General features: G+C 34.4%; 2 protein-coding genes across 2 annotated transcripts in view; one reads left to right on the plus strand and one right to left on the minus strand.

Moving 5' to 3' along the window:
• LOC127970178 (uncharacterized) overlaps positions 1-9,095 on the plus strand; it is a 38,045-nt gene extending 28,950 nt beyond the window's left edge. The window contains exon 11 of the mRNA XM_052572487.1: positions 7,879-9,095. Coding sequence (XP_052428447.1) covers positions 7,879-7,977 — 99 coding nt within the window. The 3' untranslated portion in view covers positions 7,978-9,095. The remainder of the gene's footprint in view (positions 1-7,878) is intronic.
• A 28-nt stretch (positions 9,096-9,123) lies between these two features.
• On the minus strand, positions 9,124-13,986 carry tnfaip2b (tumor necrosis factor, alpha-induced protein 2b). Its single transcript, XM_052572486.1, has 11 exons — positions 13,811-13,986; positions 12,584-13,244; positions 11,858-11,969; positions 11,516-11,638; positions 11,327-11,421; positions 11,087-11,179; positions 10,883-11,009; positions 10,067-10,192; positions 9,803-9,958; positions 9,509-9,630; positions 9,124-9,414 (listed from the first exon to the last, which is right to left on the minus strand). Exons 1-11 carry the CDS (start codon positions 13,869-13,871, stop codon positions 9,252-9,254), a joined length of 1,839 nt encoding a protein of 612 aa, XP_052428446.1. The 5' UTR covers positions 13,872-13,986; the 3' UTR covers positions 9,124-9,251.
• Between the last annotated feature and the right edge of the window lie 4,276 nt (positions 13,987-18,262).

Here is an 18,262-nt window from a genome sequence, read left to right on the forward strand (position 1 = left end):
GCAATCTAATCTAAAAATTACGAACATTAACGTAGTCGGAGCGTTAACGGTTTTTATTTACGTTACCAAACATTTGTTCTAACTGTAGTAAATATAAGTAAAGTTTGACGTTTAAATGCGTATTGATATTGTAAATTATACAAATACAAACGGTTAACTGAACCGGACCTGTCATTTAACAATTGGTTGCGTCAACGACATTCATTTTATAAGTTAAGTTGTCCAAAGTAATTTAATGATACCATTCACAGCGTTATTCAAACGGACCTTTTCACTGACGTAATGACGCAATTACGTGCACTTGCTAGCCTGTTCCATTTACATGTTCTCCGTATGCTAAAGAGGACTCTCACCTAGCCTCTGAAGGAAGTGACTTGGAAGGATCAGTCCTACCAAGGAAGTATCCTTGACATTGAGAAATGCCTTGGAACATCGAAGGGTAAGGACTCCCTAGGAGGCTAATGACAATAGATTTTCTGCACCTGGTGCAATTAACTGGAGTGAAATTACTGTGAAGACAGGACCAGACTAGAGGAATTCTAGTGCCTATGGTGAAGTGCTTAAGGGGAAGTGAGCCCACTAGTGGACACCCAGGGAAACAGAGACTAGACAGCGTGACATTTATTTAATATATCCTAGATCTTTATTTAATATATCCTACGTAGATCTTTGTTTTTCACACCTGTTCACAATATTTGGTGACCTAATGAAAGTGAAAATACAGGTGGAATTGGAAACAATTACCCTTGTAAAGCATGACATTTTAAATAATAGTCCATTATTATTATTATTATTTTAAATGGGACAATTTTGAAATATTAACATAAAATGTATATTGTCTAAATATCAGTTGCCATTCTGTATCTTCCAATGTGTCTATATATTGCAATACAGTGATTGTTGGAAAATAAACAAGTTAACATTTCTCAAAAGCCTGATGTGTAATACTTTACATGAATAAAAAAAAAAAAAAAGACCTATGTATAATCAATTAATCCTAAACTGCTTAAGTTCAGTAAGTATTCATCTTAAATACTAACATAAAAGTTATCCCTACAGTACGTTTACTTTATAAAAAATAGGCAGAGGGTATGTAGTAGAGTAAAGTTTTGATATCATTTAGAAGCCTTTAATAAATATGTATGACAATTTGATACAGTTTAGGGTTTAAGCAGCATTATAGCACTGTAGGGTAATATTCTGGTTTGTCAGCATGCCTTAACTTCACACTGATGGGAAACAGATGGATTCTGTTTTACCAGTGCTGCCACTTGATCTACTGTGTTTGAGTTTCAGTTCAATGAAAGCACAACCCACTCCAACTGGCATTTCTAAGGGCTGTTTCTCACTTTCATTTTCCCTTTCCTTGTTATAAGATGTAACTTTTTGCATGGTCTTTTGTACAATATGATGATATAAGTTTGTAACACAGTATAATGAATATTTGTATGGCACACCAAAAGGGCTAGGTTTCACTTTCGTTTTCACTTACATGATGCCACAGATTTCAGACAGCCTTTTAGCTCAAAGGCCATGTAATCAGTGAGGTATGAGGAAAGTACCAAGCAGCCAGCAAGCTGAATCCCCATTGGCTGGACTATTCATTTGTGAGGGATAACTCCCATAAATGTACCTGCTCTGAACATTCCACTGCTTTCACTTTACTTGTGTGTATTCTGTGGGACAAGCAAGCTTTTTATTTGCTTCAGTCAAGTATGAAGTTTATGGAAACAAAATTGCCAAGCATGTTCAGGCGGAAAACAAGGAATAGGAATGAAGACAAACCTTTAATGAAAAACATAGAGCAGACAGATGGTAAGATACTCTATTGATATTTTTCTAGAAAGTAAGCATCTTTGCATTTGTCGAAAAAGCCAACATCTTTCAATTGGTATACAAATGCAAGCATGTTGTTTAAAGTTTTGCAGCAGTTTGTTTGATGTCATGGTTTGATGAATCACATCTTAGTGGTTAAATGTAGAGTCGTTTTATACTCATTTTTTTGTCTGTTTATTTAACTTTTCGGTTCAGTTTGTAAATTTTTTTAAAACACTATATTCATGAGTGAATAATTCATGAATTGAATTAAAAAAGCAACAAAACAACAACAAAAAACCCCTTCCTTACTGAGAGCGTAAGGAAGATGTGTTACTTTTTATTTGTTACACCATTTGACATTGAATTAACACTTCCACTTACATGGTCTCAAACATGAATGCATGAATAAAGTAATGCATAAATTACATTTCTATGAATTTAGCACTCGCCATGATTTTGCCAAGTAAGACATGTTCCTGGATCAACATCTTTTGATGATCCTGGATCAACATTAATGTCCAAGAATATTTAATTAACCCAATACCTACCCCTAAACCTAACCCTACTAATAATGTATTCCTAAAATCAGTGGGAAATGATTGCTGATTAACAAGAGTGTAGAAGCACCTAATCCTGATTGTAAGCCTAAAACAGATATTTCCTGAAAAGTTAAATCTCTATTCTGATCTCTATTCGGTTGGTTGGAATGTTGTTCCAGGATAAACAAGGATGTTGATCCAGGAGCATGCTGTATTTGGTGAAATCATGCTCACCGAAGGATGTACATTTTCTACCTCCCTTTTCTTTATCATGCACACTTTTATTTGTCAGTGAATCTTTCACCAGGGGAACAGGCATCTGAATGCAGTTCACAGCAGTCCAGAGTTCCTGATCTCATTGCTCTAGATGTTGAAGCACATAACAATAGAGTGCTTCATACTCTCAGAAAGATTTTGAGTGATGAATCAACCCCTGAGGACTTTGACGCTGCAGTTGAGGTGTTGAAAACATTGAGCAAACTGAATAACAACTTCTCTCAAGACTGGATTTGTAAGTACCTTCAGGAAATTGATCAGTTTGTGGAAAACCACTTTCCCACGCTGCCAGCAGAGGGACCACAAGGATCTCAGTTGGAGCAGTTAAAGGACTTTCAAAAGAGAACACAGAGCATTATATATGATGAGGTGCTTCGATTAACACCTGCACTGAAAGATGCTGGGCTGCTAGATCATCTGAAGGACAGTTACAGCCGCCAAATCTTTACCAACCTGGACCTGCTGCTAAACAGAGATCTGTCTGTAAAAGAGATCTTCTGCCTTCTACTGTGGGGAAAAGATGTTTTCTTCAGGTATAAAAATGATTGTCTTTTATTTACTGTAAATGTAATAAACAAATGAAGCATGAACTATTGACAAATTAATTTATGTTACAGTTCAGACTCACAGTATTTCTTCAGAGTGCACGACCCTCTGCTGTTGACTGGATGGTTTCAGAAAGCAACAGAGAAACTGCTGCCGAATCTGCAGGTCATGATATGCACCATCTTTATTTGTTAAATATATTTTGTAATAGGCTAAAAAGAGTACCCCAGATTAGCAAAACATTTAGGAATTACATAAAACTCTGTCTTGCTTGAACTGTAACAGAATTACATCCGCACGACTCTTCAGAACATCCTGGACTATGATGAGCAACATAGACATAATGGAGAGTCAATGGATGAAGAAACATTCATTAGAGTTCACTTAGATGTCACTAAAGTGAGTAAAACAATTTGCAATGCTCATTTTTTCTTGGTTTTAAAAAGAGGATTTTTAAAGGTTTTTAAACGTTTTGTATTGCACACTTATTTCATGATGTTATGTCTTTACAGTGTCTGAATGATGTTATTCAGAGTTTTCAGGAATTTAGTCACACGCTGATGTGTGCGGCACAAACACTCTGCCTTCAAGAGCTTCATCATTTTGTTCAGGTGTAAGTGTATTAAATCTCTTCACATTATCAATGTATTTATTGTTATGCATTTTGTTTCTTTAGAAAACCATACCAAAGTATTATGAATAATAATACAAACTTTTTCTTCAATTCTTCTATTCTATTTTTTTTTCTAGGTATGTGCAGGCAGAGAAAAAACACCTGGAAAAACAACAACCCCTGAAGAAAAATTCTGTGCATCTGTTTCGGGTCATCAGCACCTGTAGGCAACTCAGGTGATTTCTATTTTTAAAGATTAACCTAATTATACATCTATAAAACCTGTCAGTTAACAGTATAATTAACTGGCATTTTCCTGTAAATAATGTTTTGATTGATCCTACATTAGATTAATAGGTTCATTTTGTCATAAAAACAGTTTTATGCATTTATTTATTTTGATGTAGATTTCTTGCTCCTCAACTCAACAATCCAGATATAAACAACAATGATGACTTCCCAAACATTATCCACATGTTAGAAGAGATGGAGGATCACGTTCTGTCTATTGTACAGAAGATGATAAAACATGCAGCACAGGTAACATTATTTCATCATATATAGCTTATGTACAGAAGGAAAGTTGGGGACTTTCCCAAATTCCAAAAAGGGAATGTCTCAGTCATCAATAGAGGTTAATATTTGTTTGCTTACATACCTGCCTATCAGGATTTTCAACAATAAGGTGTTAATCTTTTGTAATAAGGTTGGGTTTGTTACGTAGCAAACTCCATTGTTATGAACAATTCCTTTTAAACCGTTCAGTTTCAGTTTCATTTATATAGCACATTTAATAACGACAGAGCCGACCAAAGTGCTGGAAAGAAAATAGAATTAAACTAATAACAATAAACCAAAAAGAATAAAACAAAATACATAAAGTACACAACACTAAATACACACAAAATAAAGCTGTATACAGCAATTACTCCAGTCCATAAGACCTTTTAAAAAGATATGTCTTAAGTAAAGATTTGTAAACCTGAAAAAAAGTGGGCAATCTCAAGCAATAAGGCAAGTTATTCCACAACTGTAGTGCTGCCACAGAAAATGCACTATCCCCCTTATATTTTAAGCTTTTCCTAGGTACAGACGGCAACAGTGTGTTTGATGACCTAAAAGGCCTGTTGATCTGATAATGGGAGAGAAGATCAGATGAGTAGTTTGGTGCAAAGCCTGTCAGGGACTTATAAACAAACAGTAATACATTAAACTGGATTCTATACTCAATGGGCAGCCAGTTCAAACTAGCCAAAACAGGTGTAATATTTTTCCACTTCTTAGTCCTGTCAGGGATCTGGGGAGGAGGACACAATTGCAGTGAGATAACAAGGTTTTATTGACAGGACAGCCTGATACAAGAGGTAGTGAAATGCACAAAAGATACCACAACAGGAACGCAATAAACATGAACAGCTAGGGAGGGCCACTGGGAAGGCTATAAGAAACAACTGGCAGAATACTTTGGCAACAGAGGGGGTAGCGAGACCAGGCTGATGAAGACCACACAAGGCACCATAGAGCAGAGCTCAGAAACTTGTTAACCACAGACTCTGAGACAGACCAAATGCCAGGCAGGTAGAACCAGGGCAGGACACATGGGGACAGGTCAGGAACTCAAACACAAGACTAGACAGGTCAAAGCTCCACAAAAACACAAATTAAACTCAAAACGAGGGAAAAATATAAGCCAATGAACTAATAAAAGGTTAAGTAGCAAAATAAGAAATGACAAATTTAACCAACTAAGAATAAACAAAACCAAGAATCAAGACTAGAAAAACTAAATACATATTACAAATAAAAGCAAAAGGCAAGAACAAACAAATTACTAAAACAAGGAGCAAGACAAGAACATGAAATTACAAGGACTAGACAAAAACAAGGGCAGAAGATCAACTAGACAGGGAGACACAGACACATATTCTGCCACACCCACAGATAGAGACAGAGGGGGGTGAGAATGACCACAGACCAGCAAAAACAAGAGGGAAAGGTGCACTGTAAATACGGAGGAAAATACATGAGGGACAGGTGAACACAATTAGACCAACTAGGCTAACAAGAGGGTGGGGTAAAGAGGAAACAAGGAGGAGGGGCTGGGGGAAGCATATGGACAAGGAAAACAAGGCCATGTGCTGAAACAAGACATAGACACAAGAAAGAAAAACACAAGACAAACAGTGTCAGTGCAAAACCCTGACAAGTCCTTGTTAAAAGTCTGGCCGCAGCATTTTTGACTTTGGACTCCTAAGCTGAAAAAAAAAATGCTGGTTTGACAAATGAGTTTATTTGTTTGTAAAATTTAAGTGCAGGGTCAAAAATAAAACCCTAATTTCTTGTGTAAATACCTACAGTGTTATAGGAACCAATGTTTTTGAGAAGATATTGGCAAAACCCAGACACCCAAAAACTAACATTTCAGTCTTACAGTCATTTAACTGTAAGTTATCCGCCATCCAACTTTTAACTTAACCCAAACAATCAAGTAATGACTGGAGAGATGTATTCTAATCAGATTAACTGGTAGATAATGTTGTATGTCATCTGTATAACAACAATACGATATCTGATGCTTACGAAAAATATTGGGTAAAGGAAGATTAGAGGGAAGATAGAGGGAAAACAAAACAGGGCCTAAAACGGATCACTGCAGCACACCGCATGTACATGCAGCAAAGGAGGAAGTAAAGTTTTAAATTTCTACAGAAAACATTAAAATTGTACTCCTAATGCCAACATACTGCTCAAGACAAAATAAAGTGATCATTGGTGTTGAAGGCTGCACTTAGATGAAAGAACCCAAAGCCAATAACAGGTCGTTGAGTGATTAAAGTGATAATTATGGAAGAATTGTTGTTTATTGTTCATGATATATAATAAAAACACTATGATGTAAAATAAAAACCTGAAATTAACTATGGTGTCTTTGTAAATGTACATGTATAGGCCTTTTTAAGACATTATTTAAAAAAAGGAGGTGAGCAAATCCAAGGGCTGACAGAGGAAATCCAAAAGCAATGTGCATCTCTGCCTCAGACTGATGTGGGAAAAGAGATTAAGCAGGTTGGTTCTGTGCTCAGATACCCAGTTGAATTCAGTTCTTCAAGAACAGAATTGTTGCTTTTTATAACCTTTCTCTCGTATTCTCTGCTCCTCTGCTCCACTTTCTTTCTGACAGATCTTTGTGAATGTATCCTATGACTGTGTTTCACGAATGTATCTGGATTGCCTGATAAAGAGCAAGTTCAGCCGGCTAAAGAGGAGATGGGGAAATGTTGGAGAAAGGATAAGCGAGGACATTCTCAGTTTACACAACAAATTCACTGAACTGGTAAAAAATAAATAAATTAAAAAAACTGACGCATTTAATAAAATTATATTCATAAAGGTTACAAAACGGGATTATCATACCGATGCCAGAATAACCTTTTTAGGCTCCTCAAAGGACCTTGCATTGAACAAGTTTTAAAAGAACCATATTGTGTGTGTGTGTATGTTCCTTCATGGTTTCCATTTACATCAGTTACAAATAAAGACAACATGGGTAGGGGGAACTGTTTTATACCATTGCTTATGAAAATAATGCAATACCAACTAAGTTATCCATACAGTATCTTTAAGAAACTGAATTAAAAAGAACTTTGTCAGCAACAATCAGTTCCCAAGAGTATGACTCATTTAACATTAGCCACAACATCAATGCAATGCAGTATTTTCACAGACAATGTATCCAATGTATTTCTATTACAGAATGTCAGTGCTGACCAGAAGAACCATCTCCTTCAGAGACTCAGTGAAGTTTTGCTTCACAGTGATGTAGATGCACTGAAGATTACCTGTTGTGCTTTTTTCAGAGATTTCCCTCAGGAGAGGTAAACTTAGCCAATAACACTTAAATAAGTACATATTTTGTATTACAGGCCTGGAAATATGTGTTATAGTAATATTTATGAGAGTATTCATGTTTATAAGAGTGATGTTGTTTTCATCAGACAGTGCAGTCAATTCTTCTTCCCAATGTTTTGCAGTGAGCAGTATGTACCTGGTCTGCTGCGCTGGAAGGGTGTGTTTTCGGAGCGTCAGGTGAGGGAAGTGCTGGATGTGAGCCGAGAGTTCAGCCTCGGTCTGAAGCCTAGACACGTCACCTGTCAGCCTCTGAAGGGACTTTTCTGTTGTCTTTGATATGAATAACAACATCAGCAAGAATTGTAAAAATTTTGGTTTACAAGTTTAATTCAATGGCATGACTTCGTCAATGGGATGTTTCGTAACATTTGGTTATGAATGTTAGTCGTTTATATAGGTATATTTATATTTTCATCAGATACAGTATTTATTTGTATCAAATGTCATTTTGATTTTACATGAAAATCTGGACTACTTGATAATTATTAATTAACTTTTTGGTATACCTTTTCTATGACAGTATAATTTTCATAGAGTTATTCATTTCGACTGCCGCCGTTTAAATTGTTACAAAATTGGGTAACACTTTATTTCAAGGTGTCTTTTTTACACGTTACATGTATTTACTATTTTAATAACAATAAATGATGCATAATAACATGCAAGTAACCCTAATCCTTACCCTAACCATAGTTAGTACATGTAGTTAATTAATATTACTCATTACACATGTATAATTACACTGTAACAAGCAAACCTTAAAATAAAGTGTATCCCAAAATTGTGACAAAATGTCCAGATATGAACGTAAAATACTGTTGTATTATTAATATTTATTTTGGTTGTAATTTATTTTATTCTTATTTAATGGAAAACAGTGTTTCTTTTATGTATGATTATTTTATCATACAAGAGTCAGTGGTACTGTAAACCAAGCTACTTTAAATGTGTAACAAGTGGTTTTTGGTTTTATAATGAATTTTTTTTTCCAAAGCATTACATTTCAAATACAGTTGCACTATGCGTCTGTATGGCGGATTGATGACAGTTATTTTTCAAGTATAGGAAGCAGAAGGTAAAAACATGAACACTACAACTACATCCTGTGTTCCTGCAGAGGATACAGCTTGTCGGGAAATCTTCCTTAACAAACTCTTTCAGGAACTACAGATGTATTGTGACAGCAGGTGTGTTTCCGAAGTGTATCTTGAACCTATCACACCATATCCTGTTTGTAGACGTCTGTTACAGGCACATCCGTAATCCAGTAATCACCACACAACGCGGCAAGGAAACTATTAAAATGTGTGTACTGGAATTATTTGATGCTTATAACAATACACAGTTACCATATATTCTTTGAGGTTTATATATTTTTTATCATTCACATTAAACTGGAGGGTAAAAAAAAACAGACAAAAATAAAAATGGTGATTTCCAATTTTATTTACAAAGAATTTCAGTATGTACAAAACGACTGCGAAATGCCTGAGCAGAATCAATTTTACAAAAGCAGGTAACTTAACACAAGCGATATTATCAAGCAAAATTCATTTGACCCTCACTGTGGAAAAGAAGCTCCTGCTAAACTGGAGTGAATCTTGCTTTTCACTGAACTGATTCTGGTTACAGGTGATGGTCTTCAGGATCATCTTGAGGTCTGATGGAGAAAGATTTCCTTTGAGTCGCAGCCAAGCAGAAATATGACGCTTACTGTAATAAGAACACAAACATTAGAAAATTGCAGTGTTTTTTTTTTTTTTTTTTTTTTTTTGCATTAATATTTGCACAGCAGAAAATACCATACCTGAGATCAGGGTAAAGATCCATCAGAGTTACCAACTCTAACTTTATGCTGTCTGGATCCTGTAGTGTCAGCAGTCCTGCTAAATTGGGAAGAATGTCTTTCAACCAATCCAAATTCGATCCCTGTGATAATGAATTAATAAGGATTTGAAAATTAGACTTTTTGCCTTATTATAAAAATTAATCATAAATTTGGTTTCCTAAGACATTATTTGTGTAATTTTTGTATATTAAAGCTGGGCAAAAACAGTATTTGAACAAAACAATGACTTTTAACTAGGACATGTGTACTTACAGCTGCTGTGAAGTATGTATGTATGTGTTCACTGTTTATGCAGAGTAATGATGCTGCCATCTGTTGCTGCGCTTTCTTTGAAAGTTTGACCTTTTGTTTCATCATTTTCCGTACATATTCGGTTAGAAACTCCTTATGCATCCCACCCAGTAGCTCCTATTCATTAAATAAATAAATCAATATCAATCAATCAATCAATCAATCTGAAATGGACTAATTAATTACTCAACAAATCAATCTATTTGTTTGACGTATGTTTAATACCTGGCAACACATTTTGTCCCAGTTTATGAATTTCTGAATATGTCTGTCCAGCTTTGCCAGCAGCTCTTCACATACACCTTCACCGTCCTTGAGCCACTCGCGGGAACCCACCTTCCTGTACAAGTCCTGCAGGAACACAAGTATTGACATGTTTATTTTAATGCATATGAACTCAGATGCAGGATCTGGTTCTGCTCAAGCAACCGTTTATCTGATTCTCTCATATGAACTAGACAAGCAGTTCATAAAGGTTAATAATGTGTCTTTTTATATACAGTGGGAGAGTTAGGAAACTGCAGCCAACTGCTCACATTAGTGTGTTCACTGCCAAGTCTAACCCCAATGAGGGTTTCTGAAAACAATAAAAACTATTGTGCTGGTCTAGATTAGAGTCAGGTTTATTTATAGCCACCATTAAACAGGAGTGTATTGATAGTGGAAAACCCCTTGAACTTGAATATACATATATATAATACTTATGCATAATTGGGGCCTTTGGTGGGAAATATGGTTTCTTGATATTGATATACATATTTTACTATTTACTACCATTAAAACAATTATATATACATTAAAGTAATGACATTTATAATTTTCCCAATATTTTTATAACACATTAATGCTGTTCTGAACTTCCTATTCATAAAATAATATTTTTAATGGAATTGTATATGTTTATACATTATAAAAGTACTACTAATAAAATATAATATATTATCAATTAAAAAGATGTACAGTACATAAAGCACATTTTAGGTCAAATAACACCCATTGGCTGAAGCTGAGATTCATTTTCTAAAAGTTTGAAAAGTTTACCTTAAGTTCCTTGTGCATATCAGAAGTAAAGTAACAGTGGCTGCTTCTTGTCATGGTAGCCAATAGCGAAAGACAATCAGTTTTGATATCTTCAGAGAACAGATGTGCATTCTTTGTAATATAGTCCCTGTGAAAAATAAATTAAAAATTCAACACAAATTCAGAAAGTATGTGATATTTTAGTTGAATTAAAGGGATATGCACCTGCACTGTATGAGGCATGAGAGGTTGACCATCAAAACAGCCTCAGTGTTGGTCTGCCTGCTCCTCATGACCTTGTCATGAAATGTTTTGTAACTGTGGGATGGAAATTAATTAATTATAATCACCTGTGCAAAATATTTGGAAGGACAGACTTAAATCAATAATGTTAATAATGATGGGATTTTGGGAAATGAACATAAAATGAATCAGTTAAATATCTTAAGTATCAGAGTTACTCACTCTGTCAGGAAATGTCTCATCTGGCATATGATCCTCTGTGCTTTCGCCTCTTTGCCTAGCACCTTCTGAGCACACTCTACATGTTTATGAAAACACTAAGAAAAATGGGGGGAAAAAGAAAATGTTTCCTTCAGAAATCCATTATTTGATGAAGGTAAAGAATGGATTGTTTTTCTCCTTTTTAATTACCTCGATAATATCAATGGCCTGATCACAGCAGTACACCTGGTCTCTCAGTTGTGGAAGTTCTCCCTCCTTCCAGGCTGTTTCTTCTCTGTCCAGAATTTTGTGAAGGCATGTGCTCAACTCCATCTATTCGACAATAATGTGAGAATATTAAAACGTAAGCTTTTTGCTGGAAGCACATCTAAGGCAAGACATTGTGTTTTCAAAATGTTGAGATTTTTCACTATTTTGCTTCTCTCAAACTACGGAAAGAAAACTCACTTTACCATGTTTACTTATGGTTTCTTGGCTTAAAGTGACATAAAACAGAGATGTGTTAGGTAAAGATGTCATAAAGCTTCAAACCTCCTTTGTGATCAAAAACTGCTCTTCCAGTGGTGCGATCATATCTTCAGGAAGCAGTGGATCAAGCTTTGTGTGATCGATCACATCTTTTATCTTTTCACTGTTCAGAATACTGTAAACAAAGAAAGACAAATTATTACTCTAAAACACTGTATCACAACCCATAGGAAAGAAAAATCCGCATTTGAATCAATAGTTACAATGCTGTCATCATTTACACACCATCATGTCATAAAAAATCTGTTGTATTGCCTGACTTTCTTCTGTGCAACACAAAAGAGGAAATCTTGAAGAATGTTCAACTGTTTTTATGAATACAATGAAAGTTAATTGAGTACAAAACAGTACTAGGCCACACTCACTTTCATTAAATGGATGGAAAAAAATAAAGACATGGAATGACATGATGGTGTATAAATGAAGACAGAATATAAATGTTTTGGGTGAACTATCCTTTTAAAATGTTTTAATATCTAATAACCAATGTATTAACCAAATTATCAATATTTGTTTCCATTCAAATTTTTAACAAAGTAGTTCAAAGAGAAATCTAATTAAATATAACTGCAAAAAGGCTTATTAGCTTTAGGACATTTTCTCAGAGAATTAAATAAGCATGTTGTTTTGCATAGAGTAAAATACCACTCAGAGGAACATTAGGCATGCAGGGTCATTACATGTACATGCTATGAGATAAAACAGTATAGTATCATTTGCTTCTCTTACTTGGGGTATTCCTGGTTCACCCACTGCAATAAAAGTATGCAGTCTTCATCGCACAATGTGTACTCTGCGACTTCTCTCAGTCTTGCACTGAAGGTCTTATGGTACAGTGTGGCATAAAACTGGCACACATTCATCTGTTCTGGGTAGCAGCTGCTCACCCATGTCACAACTTTCAGCAAGTCTTCTTTCAGTCGTTTTGCATGGCAAATGATCGATTGCTGCAAGGAAGATTTTATCTCAACACTTGAATCTAACTGGGCTTCTTCCATCCTCCTCCGAACGAGTCGCTCCAGCAGAGCCTCGTGGTTTTGTTTACACCTCCTTGGTCTCCATGGTGGCCGTTCCTTTTCTTGAAACCGTTCCCAGCGCATGTCCTGCTCCTCCTCCTGCAGTATGGCTTGGACTGCTTCTTTCAGTAACTCCTGTTTCTCAGGACTCTGGAGGTCGAGGGAGTTTTCCAGCGTCTGCATCACCAACTTCATCCAGTCCTCGTAGTCTTTTGCTAGCCTAGCCTCTGAATCTTCCTCTTCCTCCATCAGCTTCATTTTGGATCCAATCCCATCCTGCTTCAACTCAAACAGACGGGCTTCTCGGGTGATCAGTTGTTTCCCTGCGTCCACAAAGTGGCATGCTTCTAGATTCTGCTTTAAAGTAAGGACCGCTGTAGAGAAAAGGAAACAAAAAATATGCTTTTCTTACTGTGCACCAGCAAGGTCTGATTTTACCATTAAAAAAAAACATTCATATATAAAGATATATAAAAAAATATGCAATGTATATCGAAAAATGTATGATATTCATTGAGTTTACATGTATAGCCTAGTTATGATATGACTGTAAAAACATTGTCATATATATATATATATATATATATATATATATATATATATATATACACAACCACAGACAATGACGATGTTTTTACAGTCATATCATAACTAGGCTATACATGTAAACACATATATATACTGAACACCCTAAAAGTTAAGCTTTTCTCTCAATAAACTTCTAATTTGCTGTTATTGATAGCAAGTAAAGTAGTTGTTGTAGTAGATATTTTTAGGAATTGGGTTAAAATATGGTCATACATTAATATGTGCTTTATAATTGCTAATAAACAGCCAATATGCTAGTAGAATATGCATGCTAATAAGTAACTATTTAATAGTTAATGTTCCATATTCTAAAATATCACAAGGAGATCTAATAAGCATTAACTCTTCCTACCTGGAATATTGTTCTTTTTGGGAGGCCGTTTAAAAAATATCTCTTTGATCTTTTTTGTCATTTCTTCTGAGGACGGGGAAAAAATCTGATCGTGATATCGGATGTGCAAGATGAAAAAAAAAATAATTTCAGTTCGATCTTCTTTGGAACACTGTGAATGAAACGATGTGAGGAAATAACGGACCTGGTTTTATATGCTTCAAGAGCGTGAGCGTGTAGTTGGGCGGAGCATATCTGGCAACAACCTTCTCCATCTGTCTTCGAATACTTCAGAAATTTGTAGAGGGCAAAACACGTTTATTTATATAGCAGTAAGAAACATAAACAGACACGAGACAAGAAATAAACATGAAGGTCTTGTTTTGAGTAATTTATTTGATATAACAGCGGCTTACAAAGTAACATGGAAATGATCTTAGGACTATATATAGCCTATACCCTGTTACATTCACGACCAAAAAAAAAAAAAAAAAAGAAAAGAAAGAAAGGAAAACCAACAAACAAACAAATAAAATAATAAAAAATAACTGTAAAAATTTTAATAAAATAAATGAATAAATAAATAATTAAATGACATCGTGAGATTGTCTCAGGTAGCCTATATGGTGTGGCACACTGGTGCCCGTTATAACCTTATATTTAATCAGATAAATAATGTTAATTAAGTTTGATTAAATAAATAAGTTAAATACAGTAAGCATAATGTCTACACTAATCTATGCGAACTAACAAAATCAGTTTTAACCTTAGCATTTAGGATAATAACCAAACATTTGGTGTAGAAACGATTTTCAGTCAGAAATTGCAAGTTAATTTCACAGTTAATTACAAAGAGACAGCAAGTAACATAAATAATAAATAAATTTTAAATCTTTTGAAGAAGGAAACTGAAATAGTATTTCCTTGTAAAACACTCCATTAATCTGCTTTATTTACATCTGCTTTATTTATTTTTTTACAGCCACATGAAAGATATACATGATTAATCAGTGTTCATAGTGATCCCTCAATAAAAATAGACAATAAACATAACATAAAATGTATTTTCATAGAAGTAACAAAGATTGTTCATATAAAATATTGCATGTGATGTCTCACTCAGAGATTCTATTGGAACCAACAACCACATTTCCTTTACATTTATTATATTATAAAACTTCTATACGTTCTCTTTTACTTTTATTCCAGTTTACTTCTGAAACAGGATTGCAGTGCTGAAAGTATAGATGATTATGATTAAATGCTTGTGATGTTCCTCGTTTGTAAGGAAAAAAGTGCATGCTAAATGCAAATTAACAACTATTCTGCTCTTTATACTGTAAATGCAACTGAGTTTAACGGCAGATATGCTTCCTGCTAGCTGTGTTTTTATGTAGCTCCAAAACATTGTCCTGTATGCCTAAATATATAACATAACATGAACATATTCACACATTTCCCTTTCTATATCGGTGAAATCCACAGGATTTCCTGATCCTACCATTCCCTCAAAATATTGGGAATATCCTGCGTGGTACTGGAAAACTGCTTTATTGGAAATTCCCAGTGAAGGGAAAGTACACTCCTTTTTGACACCATTTGCTTGCCTTAGTCAAAAGAATGAGTAATTTTGGACTGGAAAAAATCTTTAATTAAATTCTTGACCTAGCTTTATCACTTAATGCATAACTTTGACCTGGCTCAGCTAAAAAAAACAATAACAGTCCATTATCCAGTATTGGGAAACAGTGTCAGGGAGGATTGGGGTGAGTGACTGTGATACTCACCAGGGGATTGTGCTATTTTTTGACAAAAGTCCAAATGTCTGTTTATTACTGATGCTTTTGTGCTAATATTATGAGGGTTTCTAAAAGTTTCATTCTCAAATGCATCAGACAATGGGTGTATGATAGGGAGCTTTTGTGAATTGCATGAACTTTTCAGATTACAACAGATTATCCTGAATGTGTTTCAGAGAACTTAAAAAGGGTTTATTCTTAAAGGAGTTATTAAGCTTGGGTATAAAAGTACATATTAATTGCAAATGAAAAAATTATGTTCTTCAAAACTTTTAGAATTGCAATGAGGTTTCTTTAGGACTGGACCTCAAGAAAATACTTCTGTCCAAGATGCAGATCTTCAGACAACAAAAATGGATAATGGAAATTGCTGATATAATGCAGAAAATATGCCTTGTTACTCAGTAAAGAGAGAAAAAAGGCCCCAGCTTATAAGCGACAGAGTAACAAGCTGTGCTAACCGCAGTGATGAAGATTGAGTTAAAAATATGCAAACACATGTCATACTTACAGGTGTTATAGCATCAGTATGTGTTATGCAAAGTCAGCGGTCAGAGCTCAGATTCCCTTTTACCTCTTTTTAGCTTCCTGACATACGCTTGTCTTAGTTTTTTAGTTTAGTTTTTTAATCAGTTTCTAATTTAGAATTAGTTCTAAATTATGATATGTAGATTTAATTTTAGCTTTATGTTTGTTTTTTTGTACTAGTGTTTGTTGAATCAGACTACACTTAATGACTCTGAACAAACTACACTACACTTAATGAGGCCACGAGGGAATTTACAATGTCACATAAATTTTTTGCCATCAACTTCTGTCAATTTTTTTAACCAGATATTGATTAGCATACCAAAATCTTTAATTATGACTTGGATAATACAAAAGTTTTTATGAAATATTATTAAGACCTCAGTTAATAGTTAGTGTATGTGTGTGTGTGTGTGTGTGTGTGTGTGTGTGTGTAAAGACCTCTAACACTAGCTTGCTCTCTATTCTTTTTTTATTCTATCTGTTTTGTTTTTATTTATTATATTACTTAAAAGCCCATGCTACTTGTACTGTGTTAAGCTAACTGAGACTTGTTATAGCACTTATATGTCGCTTTGGATAAAAGCGTCTGCTAAATGAATAAATGTAAATGTAAATGTATACAATTTAGAAATATATAATGCATTGGTTTTTTTTTTTTTTCATACAATGCATATTTGCTTCCCTTTTTCATGAAGAAAAAGGGAAGCAAAACAAGGAACATGATTTCTAAAAATTTTGTAAAGCCACAACATTTTTAATTCAGGCATGTGAAGCAGTCTTGTGAGAGCTGTCATTTGACACATCTCACATTAGTGTTACCTACTGTTGCTATGTCCACAAATCTGACACACCAGCAACAATGATTTGTAATATTCAAAAGAAGTATTAAGAAGTATAACATTTGGTCATTCAGTTGTTTTATTATTTATTCACCCTCATGTCATTTCAAGGCTATGTGAATTGAACAGTGAAAGTGGATGTGGAGTTTGTGCACCAGCTGTTGGCACCATTCACTTTAACTCTATAGAAAAGAGAATCTATGAATATTCTGCTATTTAATTTAAGGAAGCTTGAAGAACAGTCCAAAACACTTTTTTTCCATGGGGGTGGAAAAAATACCGTATCATTATAATTTAAAACCTGATGGTTGTGCAACTGCCTGGAAAAAATTACTTTCACAAGACATTTTAAGCATAAAGTCCGTTTTTTTTTATACTGTAAGTCTCAAGTATTGTGATATAACATACCAGTGCTTATAAATTATAGTTATATCAGAGTGGTCTTGAAGTGGACTTATACAACTTATTCCCAAACTGTGTAAATTAAAGTGCCCCTTTAATTGAAAGAGATTTTAAGAAAATGAAAAATATAAATTAAGTTGTTTTATGCATTTAAATAATTAGACATGCGAAAACACAGAAATTGGTAACAATAAAACATATGGTGAAGAAAAAATAAAACATTTCATAGGGCCTTAAACATGTAATTTTTGTTAAACTTTTAATAAATTGTTGTGAAAAAGTGTTATTTTTGATTAATACAATTAAACTTAACCATTAAAAAGGAGTTGAGAAAAAAAATAACAAAAAAAATGGAATCCAGAAAATTAAAACGGAAACATGGAATTTGGGAAAAAATTAAACGGATTTCATAGGGCCCTAAAAAAGTAAAGTAAAGTAATAAGTAGTGAAGTTACTGTTCAAATGCAGTAACTAGTAAAGTAATCTCATTAAAATGTACAGAAGTAACTAGTAACTAATTACATTTTTTTGAGTAACTACCCCTACACTGGACAAGACGAGCAAAAAGTGTATAATTTTTATTTATTTCTTTTAAGAAAATGACTGATCGTTTCGTTATATAAGTTGCGACTGATAAATTATTTGTGAATGAAGAAAGGGAGACATAAACATGAACAACAGTAGACCAATCACGACAGACTGGGTCATCAGACCAATCAGTGCAGTTTAGCATCACACAAAGGAGGGGTTTGGAAAAATGTATCGTTAAGCAAATCGTTTGGGAGTGACTGAGCAAAAAAGGACAAAAATAAATGCATATTTTAAGACAATGAAAGTGTTTTTTGACCACGCATGCATGTCAATCTGTTGTTGGGTACTCCCAAAACCAAAATATGAACCTT

This window comes from Carassius gibelio, chromosome B13, assembly GCF_023724105.1.
Source record: "Carassius gibelio isolate Cgi1373 ecotype wild population from Czech Republic chromosome B13, carGib1.2-hapl.c, whole genome shotgun sequence".
NCBI lineage: Eukaryota > Metazoa > Chordata > Actinopteri > Cypriniformes > Cyprinidae > Carassius > Carassius gibelio.